Source organism: Amphibalanus amphitrite, unplaced genomic scaffold, assembly GCF_019059575.1.
Source record: "Amphibalanus amphitrite isolate SeventyFive unplaced genomic scaffold, NRLGWU_Aamphi_draft 000473F_arrow, whole genome shotgun sequence".
NCBI classification, from domain to species: Eukaryota; Metazoa; Arthropoda; class Thecostraca; order Balanomorpha; family Balanidae; genus Amphibalanus; species Amphibalanus amphitrite.
Genome location: NW_024881967.1, coordinates 118,808 through 143,798, shown reverse-complemented (window position 1 = coordinate 143,798; position 24,991 = coordinate 118,808). Strand labels below are relative to the sequence as shown.

General features: G+C 52.7%; 1 protein-coding gene across 6 annotated transcripts in view; it reads right to left on the bottom strand.

Annotated features, from left to right (window-relative positions):
- LOC122392175 (atypical protein kinase C-like) overlaps positions 1 to 24,991 on the bottom strand; it is a 137,959-nt gene that overhangs the window by 44,624 nt on the left and 68,344 nt on the right. For all 6 annotated transcript variants that reach the window (XM_043386770.1, XM_043386767.1, XM_043386769.1 and 3 more), the window contains exons 6-14: positions 22,930 to 23,015; positions 18,527 to 18,719; positions 15,382 to 15,495; positions 10,821 to 10,951; positions 9,948 to 10,095; positions 6,221 to 6,340; positions 5,689 to 5,869; positions 4,985 to 5,103; positions 3,558 to 3,727 (exon numbers count right to left, since the gene is read on the bottom strand). In XM_043386770.1, coding sequence (XP_043242705.1) covers positions 3,558 to 3,727; positions 4,985 to 5,103; positions 5,689 to 5,869; positions 6,221 to 6,340; positions 9,948 to 10,095; positions 10,821 to 10,951; positions 15,382 to 15,495; positions 18,527 to 18,719; positions 22,930 to 23,015 — 1,262 coding nt within the window. The remainder of the gene's footprint in view (positions 1 to 3,557; positions 3,728 to 4,984; positions 5,104 to 5,688; positions 5,870 to 6,220; positions 6,341 to 9,947; positions 10,096 to 10,820; positions 10,952 to 15,381; positions 15,496 to 18,526; positions 18,720 to 22,929; positions 23,016 to 24,991) is intronic.

Sequence of the window (24,991 nt, the reverse complement as noted above, 5' to 3'; positions counted from 1 at the left end):
AAGGCTGTTCTGTCAGATTAAGATGTCACTGAGCTGAGCCCTGCAATATTTATTTTTTGCCTCTGATAAAACTACCGTGATGAAGGACTATAAAACTATTATCATATTTATATTAATGTTATCTAGCATAACGATCCAGCACTGCATTGGCCACGGTAGCTCGCCAGATTGCATGACACACGGGGGCAAAATATCGCTACTGGGTATAGTGACCGGAAGTCACGAGAAGCGGACCACGCGATCAACATCTTGGCACAGCATCTGGCACTGCTCTGAACGTTACATAACAGCTTCTAAAAACGGCAGAAAATACGGAAGAATACCAAACCACTGCATTCCCAAGATAATATTTGGATACTGTTTAGTTAAATCCACTTACACCACGCCAGTCTATTTCAAGCCGAACTGAGCCCAGCTATGCGCAATCTTATTTTGAACCATGCTCGAGCTCTAACCTAGCTCTCCGCGCTCTGCCAAACCGCCGGGCTGCTTTATCCGGAGGCTAGCGTCCGGCTGCCTTGCAGGCCCGTGTCCTGCCCTAATGAAATTTCAGACTGAGCTGTGCCCAGCGGACCGGAATCAGCCGCGGCGGTGCGGCGGTGTAATTTTGGCCCGCTTCCTGCCGGCCGGGCGGTGGGACGACGTCACCGCCCGGCCCGGAGCTGCACGTACCGGCTGCGGTCCCGATCGGGGCAGGGGCACGGAGCACCGGGCACACGGCCGGGTTAGCCGGGTCAGTGGGGTCAGTCAGTCCACCAGCCGGCGACGGGTGCGATAGCTGAGATATGAAGAGAAATGCAGTCAATATGTCGCGCTACATGTCAGGCAACCGGAGCCATATATAGCTGCTGGACAAACTGGTGGCGTTTTACAGGCAAGGCTGACAACTGGGAAGATGCAGTGCCGATCTGGCACGTGGCTGTTTCAATGCGCTTGTCGTCCGGCCTTTCGACGACTCGGGTCTGTCGCCGCTGGATACCAGACTGGACGCAGTGATTGATGGTCAGCGCATTCTGGCGGATTCTCCACAGCTGCTCAAATCACAGCCAGTATGCCAATAATTCGAGGAAAAGACACCCTCCCCCAACCACAGCCAAGGCTTAAAATCAAAAGTCTCTACAGGCCAGCCCGTCGACCTGAGCCAATATCCTGGCGCTGCGTAGGCCTCCCAGTCGCGACCGAAGGCGCCCAATGTCTATGCTGCGCCTTGAGACGGGACAGATCCACAAAGCATGATCACTTAAACACAAGATAAGTAACATCACGACCACAGTGATGTTAGCTAGACCATCAGTAAGAACAAAGCAAGAGACCGCCATGCACGAGTTCAAAACACCATGAATAGTCATGACACGGTCCTTACAAGCCACGTTACACCTTCCGTAGGCATTTTCGTTACACCTTTCGTAGGCATCGTAGACTTCCCTGCAATCAGTTATGCCGTACGGAGTTTCCAATCAACCCCCGCCAATTGCGGTAGCTGATTCAGCCACGGTGACAGCAGCAAAACGACAGCCGCGGGGACAGTGGAGGGGACGGCGGCGGCAGTAACTAACTAAACCGCAGACCGATGATAAGCCGGCCACTGTCTCCGGTAATCCGCGTGCCGACGGCGGCGGACCGGGCGGGGGAGGCCACTCAGCCGGTAGCTGATCCAGGGGGCGCCGGTCTGCGGCCGAGCCCCCGACTGTCCAGTAGCCACAGCTCCTCCGATATGGTCTATGGAGCACATGAGCGACGACAGGGTGGCCACAAACGATGGCAAGGTAGCCAGCACTAGCGGTGTAAGCTTGAGGTTGTCGATCTACCAAATGACCTCAGATGACGATGCGAAGGAGGCACCTGAACAACTACGGTAGACTAGCCCCCGGTTCGCTTGATTAACTTATCAGATGGATTACCTTAGTAAGCAGCCCATGTGGAATCAACTAAGCCACCAAACGACCACAACGATATCCGCCTTCCTTTCATCCTTGAACAAAAAGCGTTGTTCTATTAGATCAATCTCTTTGCAATTTTTTATTTTCTCCCAAGTCTGCCAGTCAAAAACACCTCACTACCTTTCACCCCTTCCGCGTACGTACTTCGGCGTACGGGTGACAGCTGTCACAACCTGTCACCTCGCCTGTCACACCAGCCGCCACCTTCCTCCTGTGAGCCGGCACGCCACGCGGCCTGTCCGACAGACAAAAAACCACCGAGCACGGCGCGTGACGCGGCGTCTGACGCGGCGGCGTCGGTACCGAGACAGAGCGACAATGCCGCCACGACGGAGGGTTTCCACGAAAACCGCACCGCACGGCGGTCGGCTGGATAGGTAGAGGGGGACGTATGGACAGACGGCGGCCTTGGCTCAGAGCTGAGGAGACGGCATGTGAGGACCGATGGTGGCGCTACGCACGGAACTGCACTGCTACCTGGCGGACGTTTTGTGAAACTTGACCGCAAAAATGATACGGTAAAAGTTGCTTTGTGGTCTGGATGCCGACCAGCCGCAATAGTCACTTAGGTGGCATAAGCATTTTCGCTTGGGTGTGAACAACTGCGTGAAATATGCATTGTGCGATGTGCAGCTCGCTTACTACCCAAAGAGAAACTAATAAAGGTCGCACACGCTATTTACAGAATTTCCAGACTTAACAGTACGCTGATAATTCAGCTGTCAGTACAGACTTGCCTGGTACAGTACACTTCAAGGGACACTCCCACCTTAACATTAGTTTTGAGTTGAGATAGCCAAATTGGTGGCCATGGCCTGCAAATACCGGTTTGGGCACTCACAACATCGACAAATGCTTTAATTCGGAGATATGGAATTTCAAACTTGCAGTTTTCGGATTCTAAGGGGCTAGTGCATTGGTATGCCCCCTTAGAATTTGTGACGTCAGCGGAGATCTAACGATTTTTAAATCTTTTACTAAAACGTTTGGTAGCACGCGGTGGTATATGCTGCTTTGCGCGCAACAAATGCCGCACTTTCAAATAAAGTCGCTAGGAACAGCGGAGATCCCAAAAAGTAAACAAAAGTAAAAGTCTAATATCTTGAAAACCGGTGAATATTTTTCGATGAAATTTGGTAGATATTCGTTTTCGCTCTTTCTGAACCGAGCGACATCACTTTCGTGCCAATTCATTAACTTTTTTGAAGGTGGGAGGGTCCCTTTAATAACGCCACACACCATAATTAAAAAAAACACACACACACACATGATAAGGATAGAAGAAAAGAACACGAAGGTAGATCAACGACTACGACAGTCGGTTATGACCAACTCCTCTAAATACTCATCACACAGTAAACAGCAAACAACAAACATAACAACCGACAGATGAAAACGAAACAAACACGAGTAAAGCTCACTAGCATTGATCAACACAAACACTATATCCAGACAATGACACGGACGCATTTATCATAGAACATACATTCTACAATGACATTCCTTATTCGATTATTTTAATACACCATGCCCTGCCCTTTCGGCGTCAAAGGCACCCACTTCATCCCCCACTCCCCACCGACCCACCTCTTTCACCTCTGCAAACCCTGAACGTACCAGTTCCCAGTCGATGGACTTGAAGAAGGGGTGGTTGACGATGTCCTGGAAGCCGGTCTCCGGGTGGCAGCCCAGCCGCTCGCCGGGGTTCTTGTTGAGGAATCCCTTCAGGATGCTGCACGCCTTCACGGAGAGCGACCGAGGGATGCGGATCGTCTTCTCCAGAATCACTGGCGGACGGCAGCGGAGGGAGGTAAGTCAGGTGATGGCCCTAGAGAAAAGGTGCCGGGTCTCACGGAGCTGGGGCGATGGTGCTTGGGAAGGGCGACGGGCCTAGGGGGGAGGTGATGGTCCTGATGGAGGGGCCATGACAATCAGAGACACGTGACGCCGCGATGAACACACCATTAGCGGCCGAGACACTCGAGAAGGCGGCCGATGTCTCCTGCGGCGTGCCAAAGCGTCATCTGGCAGCCGCCTATACGTGAGTTATGGTAACCTTGATTACATCCTAGCGTTCAACAGTTCAAAGGTTGCAACATATAACCATAGGTATTAAAGCAAAACCTCGCTAAAATGTAGCTACCATGATGAAAACAAACTGAGTAGACGAATAAGACAAAGAAAACTGAGGTTGCCTTTGATCCATCAAACATGTCCTAGTGTTTGCAAAAAGATTAAAGGACCAGAGATTATAACACACGGTTTGCTGGCTGAAGCTATTAACAAAACTTACAATTCAAAAGTCAGCTTGCCGAAAAATGGGGCAGGATTAGACAGCAAAATGGCGGATCTGAAAACATATTCACTCCAATGCCACGTGGGGCACGCTAAAATCGCCAGTACAGCGAACTTGCACACAATCAGTAGGCCCGTCCAACTTCTGTAATCGGGGCGAGTAGTGTCGGGGTTATATCAAACAACAAATCCCGGCTGGCTAGCCCGCTTCGCTCCGAGCTACGAGCGAGTCTCCCGCTGCCCTAACGTCAGTCTCACGGCACACCACGTCACAAAGTGACGTCACATCACGTCACGTCACACAGCTGACCGGAGACGTGCGCAATGAGCGCCCGTCGGAGGTGGGGCGCCATCGCGGCGGTCAGCTCTGGCGAGGAGAGGCTGGCGCCCAGCCCGGCCGGCCAGCACCCTGTCACGTCACAGCGGCGGACCGGCGCGGAGTTCACGAACTGGTTAAAACAGAGCCCGGGACACTCTGCAGCCTTTTGGACCCCCTGTGGTTCCCCACAGCCCTTCCCAGAGGCCCAAGCAGTCTCCTGCAACCGACTGTGCCCCCACGCTAGCAAGCTGCAACCTCCTAAAGCCCTCGTGATTCTATAGAGCTCCGGTAAAAGCCCTGCAGTCAGCCAAAGCATTTCAAATATAGAGATCAATTAACATCACTCATGAGAACCTTCATCCTTCCGGTCATCAGAGCCTGGTCTCAAATTTCCAGCCCCCAGGGATGAGACAACTACGGTTCTACCGACCTTGGAAGAGGTAGTCCTCGGTGTTCTGGTCGGGCGACTCGGAGCAGACGCCGATGTCGAACGGACTCCTTCCGGCCAGCATCTCATACATGAGCACTCCGAGCGCCCACCAGTCGACACTGCCGACACACAGCGACATCTATAGAGTACAAACGCAACGAGAGCTGCCACAGCCAGACGCCGGGCGCCGCCACTGGAGCAGCCACTGCGAGCGAGTCGCCATGAAGAACGACTGGGGCGGGCGGGTATGATCGATCTAAGAGGGTTCGGGAGTGACCCCATATATCAACGATCTGCATAGTCAGACACACAGAATAGGATCAACGACATGTGATGAAAATCACTTATGACATTAATTGCATCCGGAAAATTACGACGCAAACGTTAACACCCAGTGACGCGTGTAGGCATTTCTACGGATACAACAATGCCACCTCAACAGTCATCACACATTCCATTGCTCGCCTACAACAATCACAGGACCAATAATACAGGACAGTGCACTTCAAACCGTGGTCACTCGACGATAACAACAGAAACCCAGAGTCGATGTATGCGGTGACTTGGCAACTCAACCATGTCAAAATCCCTCTAGCTTTGAAGCCATCGTACACAAGGCATGTAAAACAGGATTGCATTTAATATTATCCGACCCTGCATGATTGACTAATAACCAGCGTCTACCCTCTCCAGCAGCCGCTCACCTGAACCCGTAGTCCTCTCCGCGCAGGATCTCTGGGGCAATGTAGTTGGGCGTGCCGCAGAAGGTGGATGTCGAGTCGCCCTGGCGGATGCCCTCCTTGCACATGCCGTAGTCGGTCAGCTTGATGTGGCCCTCGTGGTCGATCAGCACGTTGTCCAACTTCAGGTCGCGGTATATTATGCCTGGAGGTCGGGAAGAGGGAACGGGCGGATGACGACGGTGGCGATGATAGAGATGATGCTTGAATTTCGGGCATTCGAAATGATTTATTGGTTATTTCTGTAACTTTCATGACACATATTCAATTTTCAGCGTGAATTTGTGCGTGAGAACATGTTGAAAACTGAAGATCGTTGAAAGTTGCAAGAATTCGTACGATGTTGGCCTGAAATGAATTATTCCGCCCATTCCCATTCACTCTATAACCTTTCGCAATGTCTCATAACAGACGATCTAACACTACACAATATCTACGGAACATACGTTGGTGGACGAAGGAGACGTTAAAAAACAAACTCGTCTGCGTGCCCCACCTCTCTCGTGCAGGAAGTTGAGCGCCAGGCAGATCTCGGCCGTGTAGAACTTGGCGTGCTCCTCGGGCAGCTTCCTCTGCCGCTGCATGTGGAACATCAGGTCGCCGCCGCGAACAAACTCTGAAAACAAAACAGCCATGAAATGTCGATTCGCCACTGCGTAAAAACACTCAAAAACGGGTGTGGACGAGGTCGGCACCGCGCACAAACCCTGAAAATGGCCGTGGACAGTGAGGTAACTATCGAACACAAGCTCTAAGAACACACCCAACATTAGGTAGGTGCTGGTGACACGGACCACCCACCACTATCCATCACAAGGCAGGTGTTGGTCCACATCTCAAACCTCTACCCTGCCTCCCCGGTCTATGAAGTGGCACCGAGTGCAAACCACGCGCGGTATAAATCCGGCTGATGAATCCTCCCCAGAACTGTGGGGAGGTGTCCGGAACTCCAACGTCCCCCGCGTCCACCGGCTTTGTGGAAACGACAGTGGTAGGAGAGAGGCGCCAGCCCCGGGGCCACATACATATTTCATGCGATATTTTATGCCCATAATTCGGCCGTTCTGCCGGCGGCCGGGACGATTCGACGACTTTAGTTCGGAGTATGGCTGGGTGACGACTCTTGGGACGCACTGTGGCGGCCGGAGAAAGGCCGATATGGCGGCCTTTCAAGGCAGCGCTTCAGAACAGCACTTGAGGGTGCCATTTGAGAACAGCGTCTCCAAACAGCGCTTCGGGCCAACACTTCCGGGGAACACTCTAAGCGAAGACAATTGCAAGGACATTTCAGAGTATCAAAGCAGTTTTTCAGCCCACATTTACTGCTACGCATTGATGCAGCATTCGCCGATTACACACAAAAGAAAATATTCGTAACGTAACCTCCTATAACGACAGCCCAACCAACCATGACAAACCGGAAAACCACCTCTGACACGGTCGTCTGGGGAAGACGTTTATGCAGCGCGATTATCTCTTCGGACATGATTGTCGGCAATAGCGACCTAAATCGCGTCCTCGCATGCCGCGCCGCCGTGATGCAAACACAGCGGACGGCGATGACAATGCCGGGCTAATTGGATCGTTCCATGTGATTGTCGGCACGCGAAAGTAGCCCCTATTGACGGCGACTGCTGCTGTGTGCGCTGTGTGCTTGACGTATAAAGCGTAATGACCGCAGTCGTGTCTATGTCCTATACCAATAGACAACAGCGTATGCATGCATGACGTACGTTTTTAGTGGTCATTTAATGCTATTATACAGTTATACACACAATGCCCGCGAGCAGCTGATAAGAAATGATAAAGCCTTGATAGCCCAATACAATATACATAATGCAGTCGCATGTTACTATATACGTAACGATTCGAGTTGCAGGAATGCAATCACAGTCCTTATGGAATCAATAAAGATGCCGAAATGCAGAATAAAGGCAGCACTGGGCGATACGTTACCAAACCACCGAGTCTACGTCTTCCCGAATCACTCAGGACACGTTACTACATTCCTGAGTTCAAGGCATGTCGCATTTGGACCACTGCAACGAGGTTTTTCAACGAAGTTATCAGCGACATGAGCACATTTAAGAAAATCAGGGAAAACAAAACAACTGACATGTCAGTACGAATACGGCAGTTTATCAGGAATTCGATGTTATGGTAGGGGTGGTTATGGCTAGGGATGTTATGGTAGGTAGGGTTTGAAAATAACATTATTTTCCCATTCAAATTGAAACTAATTTTCATTCTTTCAACAACAAGCATAACACAATCCTCGGAGGCAAAATCGAACATCACGATGCGGCACGACGGCGGAGGCTGGCTGCGACGAGGAAGGCGTCGGTGTGCCTGCGGCATTGACGGGCGGTGGCGATGGCGGGCGATGGGCGGCGGTGTCCTCTGCCATGTCGGACGCAGCCGGGCGGCCCGTTAGGACGTCTCACCACTAATGGGGCCTGCCGGTGCGGCGCCACGTCCGCCACTCTGCCGGCGGACTACCGAGAAACACGAGACGCCGCCGCCTCCCCGCCGACGCCAGACAGACAGACAGGCAGGCAGAGAGATGGACAGACAGCCAGACAGACAGGCACACAGCCAGACAGCCAGACAGGCAGATGGACGGTGCCGGTCGCCGCAGCCTCGCTGCCAGGAACAGCCGCCGCTGCCGCCGCCGCCGTCGCCGTCGCTTCGCAACAGCCCCTGGCTTCCGCTTACACCAGCCTTACGCCGAACAGCGGCCGTCGCTGCAGCCGCCGGTTTCAGCGTGAATACCAGCCGGCCGTCCTAACTGGTTAAATATAGCTCTGCTGTACCCGCTAATTAGTTCTGCTGCTACCGAGAAGATTTGTTAAGCTTAAAGTGTGCTCTTGCATCGGCTCATGGCTTGAGTTAACCACTTTTGTCTCAAACTGTTCAGTATTAGGCGAATAGTTACAAGTCATGTTCAAGATTCATCAGAATGCAGGTCTCGCAACAGATGAAAAGTGTCCGAACAAGTTCGATATCCGGCTCCAGTTAATCAACAGTACGTAGTGTTTCATTCACTCGGCGGCATCTTCACAAAGTCATCTCTCACGTCTAAAACTCGCCGACACCGGGCCACAACGTACGGCCGTGTCAAATCGCCGACAGCTCGGCGGCGCTGCGCGGTACGGTAATTGATCCGGCCGCAGGAGGTGATCCATGTAGAGTGTCACGTGGGCTGACACGATGGGATGTTACAGGATGGAGACCGCCGGCGGGCCGGTGATAGCGGCGCCGCTGCCTCAGACAGACACACAGACGCCACAGGTGGCTGAGGGGGCGTCGAACGCAGGCAGCGCGCGCGCCGCGTGGAACGGACTCAGTCTGGACTGCAGGAACAGTGGTGGACTGGTGGAATGTCCGGTGGGGCTAGGTTCAGGATGACAGGAGAATGCGCTATCATGTGTTTCATGAATGAAAAATAGCAAATCGAGGCTCTTCATTACCTTACCATATGGATATCGGTATCAATAGTACTGTGCCCGGCACGGAAAATATCTTTTCAGCTCAGTGTAGACTACAAGATGACATCTCTTCATACAAAATGGCTCTTGCCAAGTCTGAGCTATCAGAGTAAGACGTACTCTAGACCTTGAAGGGAGTAGCCTCTTAGTGGCAAGAGGCACAAAATCAAACAAAACCGCGCCAATCAGTGTCACGTGGGCACAAAATCTGCACCACTTACGATAACCCATTAATCGGTCTTATGGTGATACGGGAAACTGTTCGACTAACGATTCTAAGAATGATCCTGCCAATCAACCAAGTCATGAAACAGAGCTTCAACTTTTCTGCCCATAAATCTGTCGTAAAACGAACAGAGCGCTGATTGGTTGATGGTTCTCAGAACAGCCTTGCACCGGTCGTAGTCACGAAACTGTCCTCTTATCTTTTCCTGTAGGTCACGTCGTAAATATTTCCACCTTTTCCTGTCAACAACACAGTAAATAACTCCGTTTCGAGCCGACAGCACAGTTGTTCGACTGAGTTGCAAGAAGGTCACCAAATGTTTGTCAAACAGGTAGACGGACACATCAATGTAGCCTCCTCCCCCAGGAAGTCTTTATAAAGCACCATCTCGCCTATCCCTTATCACCACTTCGCATCTACCAGATCCGTTTAAACATCCACAAGACAACACATATTTGAAAACACTCAGTCACTAGTCAGACCATTGCTAGGCACCCTCGTTAGCTCACCGATAACAAAGAAGAGCCGGCTGGGACTCTGGAAGCACGAGTGCAGTCCGACCAGGAACGGGTGGTTGGAGGCCGTCTCGAACACGTGCTTCTCGGTCTGTACCCAATCAATGTCCTCGTCGTCCGTCACCAGCTCCTTCTTGATGACCTACCACACGCCACGCGGCAGTCAGCACCAGCTTTGAACCCCTGTATGTACAGATGGCTATCACAGGAGGGGTGGAACTCCAGGAACTCCGATGTTATAACACAGAGAACAAACCGCAGGCATACATCACAAAGGGACACCGCAACAGCCGGCATCCGCACATTGAGAGCGGGTGAACAGAATATCCCAAGTGCTCTAATGTACAGGAAACGACCAGGCATTTCGCACCTTGAAACACAATATTACCTAGCGTCGCGCACGTTTAAACAGACGTTAAAAGATCACTGCGTGGCCATCGCGTTCGTCCCACAACACAACCTAACGCAGCGAACACGCCAAACGTCTACCGTTATGGCTCTTAATCACCGCCGCTGCGTCACGGAACACACAGGAACGTTTCGTGAATGCCGTCGTTAACTGGCATGGACAGGTGTTGTTGCGTGACTTGCTGACAAGCAGCTAACATAATGATGTAGTTAGGGTGAGGGAATTCGACAGGTAGAAGTTCAGACGCGTGTTACGTAGAAATTTATTGCTGAAGAATCACCAAATTATCTAAATGATGGATTGGTAACAGGAAGCCAATGGCAATAAGGAACCAAAGTTAAGTGCATTTCTTGGAAGACATTGCTAATTTAATAACCATCCACAGCTAAACCACACACACACAGCGCTGTTCAGTAGTGCATAAACACTAGGTGACTTGTGGGATTTGAACCACTGACCTTCATGGCGTAGACGCGCTTGGTGCGCTTCAGCTCGACCATCAGCACCTTGGCGTAGCTGCCGCGGCCGATGACGCGGATCAGCTCGAAGTCTGCCAGCGAGTACTGCCGCTGACCTCCCGGCTCCAGATCTGACGGGCAAATGGACATGGGGCGGCGGTGAGACGGACGTACTGATAGAATTACAGTGGGTCTTGTGATGTTACACAGTGGGTTGCACTGGGTTACAGGTTCTTGTTACAGTGGGTCATGATCAGACTCCGGACGGCACATCGCTGCTGTATTACTGCCATGGCACTGACTGTGATCACAGACCCGCCCGCTCCAAGGCGCTGCACCTGAAATTTGTGAAGACTTTTCGACTTTGCGATGGCGGCAGCTGTCATCAGCAACCAAATTACACTACACCTACGACCTTGAAGCTACGATCAGGATTCTAGCACACATTTTTCTGCCTTTGCTCTGCACTCCTCTCCTCTCTGTGCCTTGTTCTCCTCTACCCTGCTCACTGCCACGGGTCGCCAGGCGGCGGCTAAGACGCGCAGTGTCACCGCCCTCCGCCGAGGTACAGGTGGCGGCGCCGGCCGGGTCGCTCCCGGGGGACCGTTTGAGCGGCCCGGGTCGTCGCCTCCGCCCGTCACCTCACCTGGGCTCTGATCCATACGGGCGGCGCGGCCGTCGCTCGTCGCCGCCGGCGCCAATACCGACCGGGCGGCAGCGCGGCCCGAGACAGAGTCTCCACCGGCCTCGGTCCCGCTCACACGAGGAATATTAACGGGCACACGCCTACCTGCGCTGAGTCGGGAGGAGACGACAGCTTCGAAAACACCTCGAGCATCGAGAGGAGCCCGTCGAACGGATGTTGGTCCGAGCGTAGAGGCACAGATAAAGTGACCTTCCGCGAATGTGCGGGCCGAGGGACCGTGCCGGAATGATGGGTCATGAGCCCGGCGGGCCGCGGCCGATGGCCCCCGGGGTGGCGATGGATCAGAGGCCATTCGTTATCCCATTCACCGACCGTGAATGGAGCGCCACCAGTACCCTCAGACAGGGTGGCCACCCGGTATCGGCCCGGGAGGGAGGGTCGAGACAGACAACCCGGAGAGACGGACGAACCGACACCGAGAGACGGACGGCAGACAAATAAAGATGGGCATCAGCCGAAAAAAAAGTAGCGTCAATTCAGCAAAAGGAGTGAAGGCTTCAGAAACTTTGATGGCTTCAAGCATCATTTTTTAATGATTCGAACAACAAGTTTTCGGCCCGATCGATTGCGCAACGCAGTCGATCTGTTACACGAATATCTGCTGTTCGTGAAGAGTCTAGAGTCGTTCTGCAGAGGCGCAAGAGGCGCGGTCTCAACTGCCTGGGATCACGGTCGGTAAGTTCATGATTCGGCCACCTGTCACGTAAGCAACACCTCTCCTGTCAGCTGGAGCAGGCAGCGTGTAAATTGCATGACTCAATCGTCATCAGGTTGATAGCTCGCTATATAAACGGTGCTACAAAACGCACGTCTTAAAACTAAATTTTAAGCTTACAGGCATCATATAGCTAGTTCTAGACAAACGAGCATTAGAAGCCTGCGGCAAAAGGCACCAGTGCTGGTGTACTAGTCTCACTTTCCACTTTCTTTGCTAGCCCTAGTTACTAGCCCTTTCTTTGCAAGACAAACTTCTGTTGCGGCCGAGGAGAAACACCGCACGCGTGTTTATGACTTCAAACGCGGACCGTGCGCCGATGAAGACGGTAGGTGGTGAGATTTCCAGGAAACACTCCCCTGCGCCGGCGTCTAGCGAGGTGAATTTCCACCGGGTGCCCGCGGGCTATTGTTTGCAGAAGCCGCGCCAGTGAGGCGCTTTTCCCGTATAGCACTGTGGACTTAACAAGAGGCCGAGCGGAGCGCGTATCAGCTTCCAACGCTCAGGATTATGCTGTTTGGCTAGAGTCATCTGTTTGCTGACAGAACGATCCGAACGTATATTGCTAGGAAATCAAACAGTGTGTAGGAATGTGCGCCGCATGTGTCAATTCATCACAGAGCTTTATTTAGTATTTAAGGTTCCGTCAGCCCCTATGGGCATCGATATGAATTTTTAGCGATTAAGACAAAATTAGTGCTCACAACATTTTAATACCTTTTTGGAAGCATTCAATATCGGAAAATTCATTGAAGGCGGACGCTCGAGTGCTCCCAAAGAAGTCCGAACAAACAATTTAATTGCAATCCAAACGTCCATTAATATTGCCTATTGCATCTGGTCGGTGCAGATAATAAAACGATACGAAAAAAAACAAGCACATAGGAACAGCACTTGAAATAACAGCGATCGTTGCATCGAAGGACACAAGATACTGTACTCTCAGTTCGAGCGAGAGCCTCGGTCGGGCTACCAGAAGCCGTGTCGGTAGCGGGCGCATGACCGCTCCAATATAGCCCGGTGCAGCCGATGTGTCTCCGCTACCGTCCCCGCCCTGAGCGATGGCCGCCGTCGGGTCTGACCCCTGTACCGACGGTACCTGCCCTGCCTGCCACGCGCGCCGGCTGCTGAGGGCATGGTCATGAGCGTGTATTTTGTGTTGATGAACCGGGCGACCTGACATTAAAGAAAATGGACGTAAATACCTTCTAACCCAAAATTCAATTTGGGTTCAACCCCCTTCTCAATTACCGGTACAGAAGCGCAAACCCTTACTCGATCTACGTTTTTAGGAGGCGTGACATCAGACAACAGCCTAGATGAAACGTTTCGCACATTCCCGAAACAGTGCCGGTCGCACATCGAATATGGTCCAGTGCGCACGAGGCTCATTTCAATAAGACCCACTCGGACTTAGGCAGCGTCCGGTAGCTAACGGTAGGTATTTCTTTATCATTACTCCGAGGAAAGCGGCTACTTTTCATACAAATACCGAAAGTGAGTTGCAAGCATTTCCGTTGAGAAGATGCACAAATTCAAAATGTTAGGGACAACATGGACACAAATACATATGTTGTGGACGTCAAGATAACGTAAATCAAACACAGATATGCAACATAAGGTTGGCGTCAAATCGCTTTGATTATCAGCACGAGAGGGACAATTCTGCAGTTCAAGGCTATGTCCTATGTTCTAGTAATCTTTGTTCAAGGCTAACGAATAAAAAAGCAGCGGCCGCTTCATATCTTGATCCAGACGCCAATCAGGAACGACAGAAGACACCGAATACGACGAAGTCTTTTGATTCGTAGCTATCGAAAATGCGTCGACCACGTCCAACTTGACCGAGTTAGGACGGGATCCCACAGGTCACTGACCAGTTAGGGATGTGGTCGAATCACATCGGCAACTGACCCGATCAATGATGAAGGTAGCCAATCACGAAAGGCGCACAAAGTCGCTGTAAGAGTAGCCTCTCATGTTCGGCAGCAGGCACCGTCCATTTCCAACGGTGCCATATTCTGAATCTGACTGAGATGATTCACAAACAACGTTCGCTGCCGAACGCCGACAAAATCGACCGCCAACAGCGCCACAGTTAGCCAATCCTTTTTCACTCAGCTGTCAACAAAAGCTTCTCTATATTCAATATGATCACTTGTATTGCTGTTCGGGCGGATTCGGTTCCAATAAGCTGAAAGCAGTGACGGCGCGGGCTGCCAATGCCGCAACACCAGATACAATCGCCTACAATGTAAATAACTCAGACAGCGCGAACAAAGCGGCTTCCGATACCCGTGTTGACACTTCAGTCAAACTTTAGCGCCGCTGTCGGCGCTCGAATCACCGCCAAATCTAGTCAGGGCTCCGTCCCAACTGGCCGAATCAGCTCACGGGCCGTCCGTCTCACAAGTTGGCCGCGGCTGGCAGGCATCATTGTCGATATATAGGACACCCAGAGGAGCCGGACCGTGTCTCAGGCCATCTGATGACGTCACAACACGACTTCTGACGTCATCACGGCAATCATGGCTTCCAAATTCGGCCCAGCCAAATAGTGAGACGGCATAACGGATTTATGTCGCTACTATCACTCTTCAGAAGACGTCGTCAATGGCTATCGGCGAAGGGCGTCGATACATAGCTGATGCGCATTATTTACAGTCTGACACCGCACCACTCCACAGTGGTATCTAATCAGCGGCACGCAGTGGCACGGAAAGGTGTCGTTACTCACACTTCTACGATTTTAGCTGGGTGAAGTAAAGCCTTTGGATAATTTACGAGTTTACCCAAGGAAAAATACCTCAGCGAATTAGCTGATGCAGTGTTTAGTTAAGGCATCTTTGCACGAAAAGGCGAGCCTATCTTTAACTAGCTAGTCTGCAGCAAAACCTTCCAAATATTTCAAACGCGCCACCTCACGTGCACCACCAAACGATTTTCCATCAACCAAATGTGTACCGACATTTGAAGTGAAATTCAATTCCAGAACAAAAAGCACCGCCGCAAAATGTAGCCGCAAAGGTGAAATCAAATAACAACAATAAGATCAAAGCTTTGAACTGTTATCAAACGAAAAAAATATCCACTCCACCGCAAGAATCGAACCCACGACTACCGCTCCGACTTTCACTGACCTGCCGACGGCGCGTCGACGCTGACCACTTCTGTGGCGGCGGACGGGGGTGGCAGCGTGTCCTCGATCGGCACAGGAATGTGCGCGCTGGTGGGCGGCACCACACTGTCCGCCTCTGAAACAGTGCACCGACAATCAGAACGGGACAGCAGAGTCTCTAAAATAGCACACAGACAGTCAGAACGAGGGCAGTGAGAGATGGGTTAACGACGGGGAAACGACGGAGACGGGACAAAAAACAATTACGGAACGGTTTGCGATGAAGCATAGCACAGGTACAGAAAAAAGACGGAAGGAGGGTTTATATGAAAAAATGACGGGCCGCTACCACGCGCCGCGTTATGCTTTAGATGACGGCCGTTAGACGAGACGATTGTAGCGTAACATTTGCAAACACGGCTTTAGGACAGCATTTCAGAGATAGAGCAGACGTGTTAGGGGTCCCACTGCCCGGTTTAGCACACATAAAACGACGGACAAAGAGAGGCACGGCACGTAAAAACCAGTGGAACGACGCTTCGGGCGCCAGGTAAACTGGGAGAGAGCGGCAGGTAAACGGGGAGAGAGCGGCGCTGAAATCCGTGCGAAAGGGCGCGGGACACTGTCTGCTCAGGAGACAGGCAAAGAGAAACGAGCCAGAGAAGTCGGTCAAAACGACCGGCCGGCAGTCAGCGACAGTCCGACCGTACAACTGCGGGACTGGTACGAAGATGGGTCGCAGCACTTTGACAATGGCCGAGACAACTTCTTTCGGAAAAGGCGGACTGTTAACATTTCCACATCGTGGCGTGTCCATCCGGACAGGTTTAGAGGGACAACTTTTCTCTCAAGTCTCCCGCGACAGTGACGGACATAGGACAAAACAGTCACAATGCTACTACCGAAAACACATCAGTTTGTTAGCTCTACATACTAGCTAAATGTACATTCTATAATCAAGCATCCTCTAGTTGAATTCACACCGCTCGGTAGCTCACGCACTCCCAGTCTGTCACCATCGCGTTGCCACACCCAGCAGGACGCGTTCGGCGGCGAGGAAACACACGCCAGCGCGACCAGAAAAACGCACTCAGAGCGCCAACGAGCCAACGAGACAAACCCTGTTACGGTCCAGCCGCCAGCTCGTTACCACATACTGAGGACGACGACAAACACGCCGGCGCCTCCGACCGGCCACGCCATTTCTCGACCTTCCAGCGTGCCTGTACCCCTCGCAAAGCTGTCGTTTTCAGTCCACTAACGCAGCGCCTGCGGCCCCCTACCCCTGCAGGGTAGGTCCCACCCTCCCCGCATCCCTGCACGTCGCGCGCGGGCCGCCCGCGCCGCCGACTCCAATTTACGATCGGATGGCGTTTTATTCATCGACGGCGCCAGCATATTCGGCGTCGCCGGTCCGAAAGGTCAGGCCGGCCGCGCCGCGTGCCAGCCCCGATAAGCGCCGCCGGTCGCGGCGCCGCCGCTGGGGAGCTGGCCGGTGATGTGATGCATAGGATTGACTGACGGATGACGGTTCAAGTCGCCCGAAGATACGAGCTTTCCGGCCGCGGGGTGACTGCGTTCGGTCGCTCGCTGCAGCGCAGAGGTCAAAGGTAGCACGGGTAATGATTTTGGAGAGTCTCGGTTCGTGTTCGGACAAAGTTCGTCACAGGTCACAATCGGTAAACATGAGTTACAATCGCAGACCTTTTGAACGGTAATTATTTCTGCACTAAATGCATGCAATCAGAAGTCAGAAGCCACTTCACGTCTTGAGCACAATCCAGAATCAATGCACAGTTTTCAACGGTCGTGGCAGTGCATCAACGTCAGTAGAAAGCGTTTCATAATGGACAGGGTGCGCGACCCAACACAACACTATCTTTAACGCCACACTTAATCCTCTCAAACACTTAAAACTGCAGCGGCGATAACACGGCAAATAAATCCCCTTATCGGGATCTGGTGCCGCACGAGTTTCGCGCTGGCTACAGCGCTGGCAGCGCTCTGTTTTCGCCCCTCCCCCTCTCCCTCCACTCGGAGAGAGAGGACGGGGGAAAGAGCCGTGAGGCGGACAGAGCGGCGCTCGCTTGCGTGAAAGCTGCTACCGTTAGCCATCATTACCATTGACGCTGGCACGCGAGACAGCCGACCGCCGCGCCGGCCTGCGACTCTCTCCCCACTGGCGTCAATGGGCGCATCGGTAGCGCGCCCGGCAGACTCGCAGATTAATTGGTCCGCCACAACGGCAGCGGATTGTCCGCGGCACAAAAAGGCACGCCGGGCCCAGTTCGGAATAGCGTTTGTACAGCAAACGCGATAGGCGTTTGCACAGGAAACGTTATATCTTTACATATCAGCTTTGTATAGAAAATAAACCAGACTTGCCGCCACTAGCACCGCAAAAGATCACGCGACAAAATAGAGCGAACACAACATCCTGAGCGGACATAGCGCGACCTCATTCTCCACCACTCTAATCACACTGAGATACAACGGTGCTGGCGGCAACGCTAGCACAAACACCAGGAGCGCATCGGAGGCCACACGGCCGGCCAGAAGTCTGTCCTTTTTTGGGGCGCGATGTCGCGCCGGACGATGACTGTTTTTGCTGCCGAGAATGACACATTTGTCTCAGTTGTCTCGCCGGACACAGAGATCTGGCGCGGCGCGTGATGGGCCACACAAAGACGGGAAAACGAGGCAGAGCCCGACCTGCACACGCCGGGTGGTCACAGGAACAGATGGTTGGCTATAAGGCTTGAGGTGACAGGCGGCATAGGTTGCATCCTTCCCCGTACCAGTATCTTGCTTTTAGAGCCTCTGCGTGTAACTGCCGTCACTAATTGTGAGGAAATAAGCATTACCCGCCTACGTCTTGAAGTTTTACCGAAACACGGAAATTATTGGGATATTGTTAGATCAGCGCAGATCAGATCGACGTGACCCGATGCCTTGACAAATACACCGTTCCATCCACACATGTACCTCAAACAGGTCAAGCAGCACATGGTCTCCCTTCACAGCAAATTTCACAGGTCCCTACCACCTCAACCCTCACTGGCTTCCTCATATCTCATAGCTCCCTACCATTTTTACCGCCGTACCCCTCACTGAGTCCCTCCCTCACCACACATCCCGCCCAGCCCCGTCAGCAGCCCGCCACTCACCGGGTGAAGGCACATCTCGCTCGCCGTTAGCGGAGTCAGTCACCAGGTGTGTCGGCGCCACCGGCTCCCCCGTGCATTTCTTTTTCAGTAGCTTGTGACACTTTTTATGGATGAGCAGCTTACACTGGGTGCACTTGAAGCCCTGCCGTCCCAGGCCCCAAATCCGGTCTTGGCAGTAGGCACAGGCGGCGCTCTGTTAAAAAAGGTGTGTTTCGTAAGGATCACGGAAGAGCAGCGCAACAAGAGGCTTGAGGCATAATAGCAGTTTAGAAAGCAGATAAAATAACTGGAATAAATACAGTCGTACGCCACAGTCATAACGAGACGCCTCGAAGGTTCAGCCAATGCAGATCAGGACCGTCGCCACACTACGCTTCAGCGTGGCGGGCGCGGCGGCTGGTGGTAGACTGTCCCGCCTTACATGCCGGTACTGCGGCACAGTCTACCAGTCCAGTCACCGCCTTCGCCGCACCGCGTGCGCTGTGCTTCAGTGCACCGAACACAACGACAAGACAGGCACGGAGACATCAACGCATGAGTGCCGCGTGTTTCTGTCTCTGTGTCTGTGGCCTGTGCAGTGTGGACTGGTATAAAGTAAGCAGCAGTAGTTATCACCCCTCTCCCGCCCAATTTAAAATCAACATACCACCCTGTAGTCTCAGTTTACTCACACATGCAGAGTGAGCATCGAGTAGTATCTTCGTTATTTCATTTCATTTCATTTCATTTTGTTCAAATGATAGTGCATTTATCCTTTACTCTATGTACGGTGTAAGAGCATAAGGTTATTTCCAACACGGCTTATCTCCATAGCAATTTTTCATTTAATCCCTACAAATGCGGGCACCATTTTTGTCGCGCGATATCCAACCACCTTCGTTCACGCCCACCCCTTCATCCCAAATTCCTGCGGCGTGGGCTCGGTCGTCTGGTCGCCCACCACATCGTCTCAGCACGAGCTGGTTACCAGGGGAGCGGCGCCTGCCAGCGCCGACCTCCCACGACCGGTCGGCTAATTGGTGAATGGTTCCGCACCGCCCGCCGGTGAGCGCCGCCACGCCCCAGCACCGCCGGCGCGGCGTCTGCCCGCCGCGGCGACACATCAGCCGCAGTGACTCGGAATGGCACCTCTCCAGACCTCCGCCAGTTGGCCCACCAGACTCTCGGACGCATGGCCCCGCGGGAAAAAAAGATAAAAGCCAGACGAGAGGGGATGGGAGAGCCTGCCGTTTGGATTTTCTTCATATCAATCCCAATATGAAAATTTAGATAACATCGCAAAACCATTCTAGCGAAATTCAGCACCACTTAATTTCCTCGTGCATGATCGGCTCATAAGCTATGGACACACCAGCACCGCAGACCATGCGATTTTCATGAGCCCCTCTGGCAGTTTGTGTCGATTTTTCCGCCGCCGTCGACGGCGGCGGTGCCGGGATGCGGAGCTGGCGCCGACTCGGCACCGGCCGTCTCCATTATTCATTGGCCGGCGGTGAGCGGACCGGTCGGACGGTCGGCCGCCGACACTGAATGGAATCTATAATGTAATATGTGGCGCTGGCCGGCGCCGCTGGTGACCGGTGACCGGTGACCGCGGTGATTGTCACCACCGGCCAGATGACCCGGTGATGACCGCCGGCCGGCAGGGGGTAGGTGCCGGCGATATTGTCCGTGCCGCGCCAGACGGCCGGATGGACGGACAGACGCCCCGGACAGGCGGTAGGGTGCCGGTGATAGGGCCCGTGGGTCGCGACGGGCAGACAGTAATAATGGAGCAGCCGCCACCGCCGATCGCTTCCATCCTTCAGGTGACGATAGATACTAAATAGACGATTTGATTAGATGGACTCCAGAATGAATAGATAGATAGGGGTTCCGGGGCGAGACAGCGCCGCTCCAAAACGCCTCTGTGCCCTCATAAATCGCAAAGAAACGCTATCCACTAGAGTGGAAGATAGGTCGCTTCACATTATGCAGTAACTATATCGCAGGTCTAATATATCCCAGCAAATCGGAAGTGTAGCTATCGATCGCTGTGCACCCTGTACCCCGGCCAGTACGCTGTGTTCTCCAGTACCCGTCCAATGCGCCGTGCACCCCGGTCAGTACGCCGTGTACCCCGGCCAGTACGCTGTGTACCCCAGCACCCGGCCAATGCGCCGTGTACCCCGGCCAGTACGCTGTGTTCCCCGGTACTCAGCCAGTACGATGTGTACCCAGTACCAGTACGCTGTGTGTACCCCGGTTTACCCCGCCCGGTACGTAGCGCTGTGTACCCCGGTTTACCCCGCCGCCAGCACGGCACCATCGATCGTCGGAGCAGCGGAGAGCTCAGCTGACGGCCCGCCGTCGGCCGCTCAGCCGCCGCGCCGCCCGCGGGGACACACCGGGTCAGAGGTCATCTGTCGCGGTCAGAGGTCACCTGAACCCGTCAGAGGTCACCTGTCGCAGTCAGAGGTCACCTGAACCGGATAGGGTCACCTGCCCTGTGTCATAGGTTAGGTGTCTACCTTCTACTAGTCTCAGTAGAAGCAGAATGATGTGTTTCTTGCGTCGTGATGAGTGACTCCGTAGACCGATGTGGACTGGTGATGTGTGATGTGGGGTGATTGTTGTCAGTTATCATGGACCAGTGTGAATAATGTACCTCGACTTAAGCACGTAAGTGCTTTTGTACTAATTCATACATGCGTCTGGATGTTCAAATATATGTGATGATGATGATGATGATAGGTCACCCCTCTCCGTCAAAGGTCATCTCTCCCGGTCAAAGGTCATCTTTTCCGGATAGGGGTCACAAGTATCGGTCAGAGGCCATCTGCTTTGGTCAGAGGTCATCTTTACAGCCAGAGGTCACCTGTCTCGGTTACAGGTCACCGCAAGCCTCGGCAGGTGCCTGGGCGAGAGCGTAAGCAGGTGCGACATTTCAGTGATTAGTTTTTGAAGCTAACAGCACTACCACTCATTATTGCCTTCTTTACCCCTTTCATCACTTTCACCGATTCTCTTCTGTCCTCTTCGTCTGCTTTAACCCCTCCCTGGGCCGCAGTTCGGTCACTTCCTCGTGCCAGGGTCTCCCCCAACCGTGGCGGATCGAGCGGGGACGGGCGGAGGGGAGGGAGGGCCCCGGGTACCTACATCATCACTCGCCGGCCGGCACGCGCTAACAAGGGGGGCGGGACGCCGGCCAATCGGCCCGGATAATGGTCGCCAATGGCGGAAAATTAGCCGAAATCACCGCCAAACGTGCCCGGCGCGTCGCCGAGGAGCCAAAAATGCGCGCGACATGGCTGCCAGCAGACCTTTATAGTTCGCACCCGATCATCAGCAGCGATTCCAAGGGCGATTCGCGCGGCGCAGTAATGGCCTGCATGGGGTAAAATCAAACAAATTTCGACACGGAATGATACCCAAACAATGAAGTCACGAATATCCTCAAGGAAGGAAGCGAAATAAATTGCCTAATTCACGCTAAGAAAAGAATGACTCATAAAGCATGCTATGCTTACCAAGCATATCATGCAACGACATAAAATAATGACGGGATAAATCAGACCATAATCGAAAGCAAAAAAGGTTCGATGAAGCAGCCAATATAACCAAGTGATTTCAAATGCCTTAAACGATTATTTTGGTGGCAATGATGGAGCGTTCTTCGAATGTCTGCAATAGAGCGAAGGTCACGTTACTTCCATAAATTTAAATGATGAAAGTATCATACAAAATGCATGGCTTTTCGTTTGCTTCCGAAGATTGATGAGAAGTTTCCAGACGCCTAAATATACTGCCCTTGACTGCCAGTTATTTATGCGGAAACTTTTGATGAATTTAACGGCACCGCTTAGTGTATATCATGGTCCACTCTATGCATCCAATGCAGTCAGAAGCCTCGCATATCGGCCGACTCACTCTCGATCACTGCGTCTGTCCATGCGGTGACCTGACTGCGCCTGCCGCCGAGCGGTTCACATGGTCCACGCCAAAACAGTGGCCTAGGCGGCATGTCGCGGCAATGTCTCGCCAATCAATAATTGGCCCGGAGGCACGCCGCCACCTGGACCGGCCACTTTGAGTCGGTGCGGCCCCCGGCAAGTATGATGGATTGACGGGTATCGTGAGAATGGCACATCACTCGCACCCCCCCCCCCCTTCACGCAGCTCAACTGTGACGTCATCAGTACCGGGGGGGGGACAGCTGAGTGCAAAGTCCGCACAGCAGCAAGCAGGAACTGGAGCGCAGTAACCTCAAAATAAAAGATTCCGGAGCAACTTCATCAAACATTATTGTCCTGCATCTCAGCGGGAACGATTACCGAACTTTTTGAGTCTTCATTTCGAGATGCCGCTGTTTTTACTTGGAGTCGCTGTTCCGACATTTCAATCTTCAGTTCAGTGACACTCACCCGGTTGAAGCGTTTCGCCTGGAAGATATGGCCATTGACCTTGTACAGTTTCCTCCATCGCCGGGCGCCGCGCCGATATATGCTTCCTGAGGGACAGAGCGAGGGCAGCGTCACCATTGGGAAACCGGAGTGGGCTGGAGGGGGCGGGGCACACGGGACAGACGCACACTCGGGGACGCAGGTACAGGGAGTGCGGAGAGACTGCAGACTGCGCAGAGATCCTGGGAGATAAAGATGACATAACGAGACAGCGGTGAGCCGCCTCGGCTGAACCCTACACAGCACCACACCCTCCCGATGCCGGCGGCAGTGAGTGTTGCAGCTCAAAAACCCTCCGATCCGCCCAGGGCCATCCATTTCACTGCCGCTGGTCGGACGAGCCCCGCGGCCGCGGCTGGTTCGTATGCGACGCCGATGAGCGCCGCATATGCCGCCGGCGCGGCGGCGACAAACAAGACGCACTCGAATACCGATCAGAGGCCATCAGTAATATGGAGGGAGGATGGCGGCTGCTTGGGGTGAGCGGGGTTCCTGATCGGGTCTGGTACACGGGTCACGGTCAAAGGGTCACACAGGGTCAGAGGAACGGGTAGCTGAGCCGGACACTTTATTTTACTTTCATTTTGGGGAATACTGTATCCAGTTCCAAACTTCTATTTTTATATCAATGTCCATTTTCAAAGATGCATAATTAATAGCATAATTAATCCGTAAATGAAATTACAGCAAAACGATAACAGTGGCAAGTCGTCCACTCAAAATACCAACTTGATATCCGCCGCATCCCGAACATCTTGTGAACATTTTCGCTGTCCCTGTTTTGCAGCCGGAATAAGTTATTGTTCGGTGGCAGATATGAGGGGGGCCAAGCTCATAAAGGCTCGATGTCATCCCCAACTAGGCGAGCTCTATGCATAAATAGACGCCATTTTCTGTAGCGGAAGAGGCCAATTCGCCTGCCAACAGCAGCCCAGAGACCCCGTTTAGTCGCCGTTAGTTGCTAAATCAGCGGGAGGGACACATGAAAACAAAGTTATTCTTAAGTGAATGAAGGTATAATGCATTTATGCGGCGACAGCGTTACTGAGGTACATGCACTGTAAAAAGCTCAAACTCAGAAAAAGTATATATTGAGCTAAACCGATCATCGCTATGGAACAGCTCACTTTCTATTAATCCCTGCACAAACTGTCACCAATTGACGCATATTTTCTGTCACAAAATATCTTCCAAGTTAATGCGCTTCTTGCACGCAACAGCACGGACGTCAAGAACTGCCTAACGACCAGCCCCAACTTGGACGACATAAAAGCATTCCTGACCTGAATGGTGAAAACGCCATTAACAGCAAAGAAACACCACAAACACGAGCTCGCGTGGACGCTCGTTTTCCACACGATATCGTCATTATTGAAAGCAGCTTTTTGGGCGGCAAGGCGGCATTCGCGCACTCCTCGTGGAAATGTTCTCCCCTATGTTGATTGAGTTTCATGACAGCCCCCGCTGACGGCCGGACTATACCATTTTTAGTGCACTCGGCCGAACCAGGGCTGACCTTTCCAGTGAACGCCAGCTGCCGTTATCCTACCACCTGCTCGACGTGCACAGCACAAATACGGCCATGTGTGACGCACATTCAAGCGGCGAAAATCAATCACACAATCAATCAGCAAAGTTCGAGCAGTTCACCAAACAGCTAATCGTTGAACCCATAGCAGAATTAGGTATAGCAAGCCTTTAGTTTTTATAGCAAGCCTTCTGATGGCGTTCGCCTGTCGGTTCGTGAGATTAAGAAAAAAGTCGTCATTTCAAGTATTTCCCTCGCAAAAGCTTACTAGTCATTCCAAGCAACTTCAAAAGTCAGTTTTATCCGGAAGCCGGCATCGATGACCTATGGGCCATGAGAGCATCAGGAACTTCTCATGCGACCCGCAGAACAGGCGAACGTACGCAGCACACTCAGAGAATCGTCACGAAGCGCGGTCCCACTTATCTATAAAAAACTTCAACCAGCAAGCCCTTCCTTCTCAGCCCAAGCCCTACCTTCTTATTCTATTTCTTT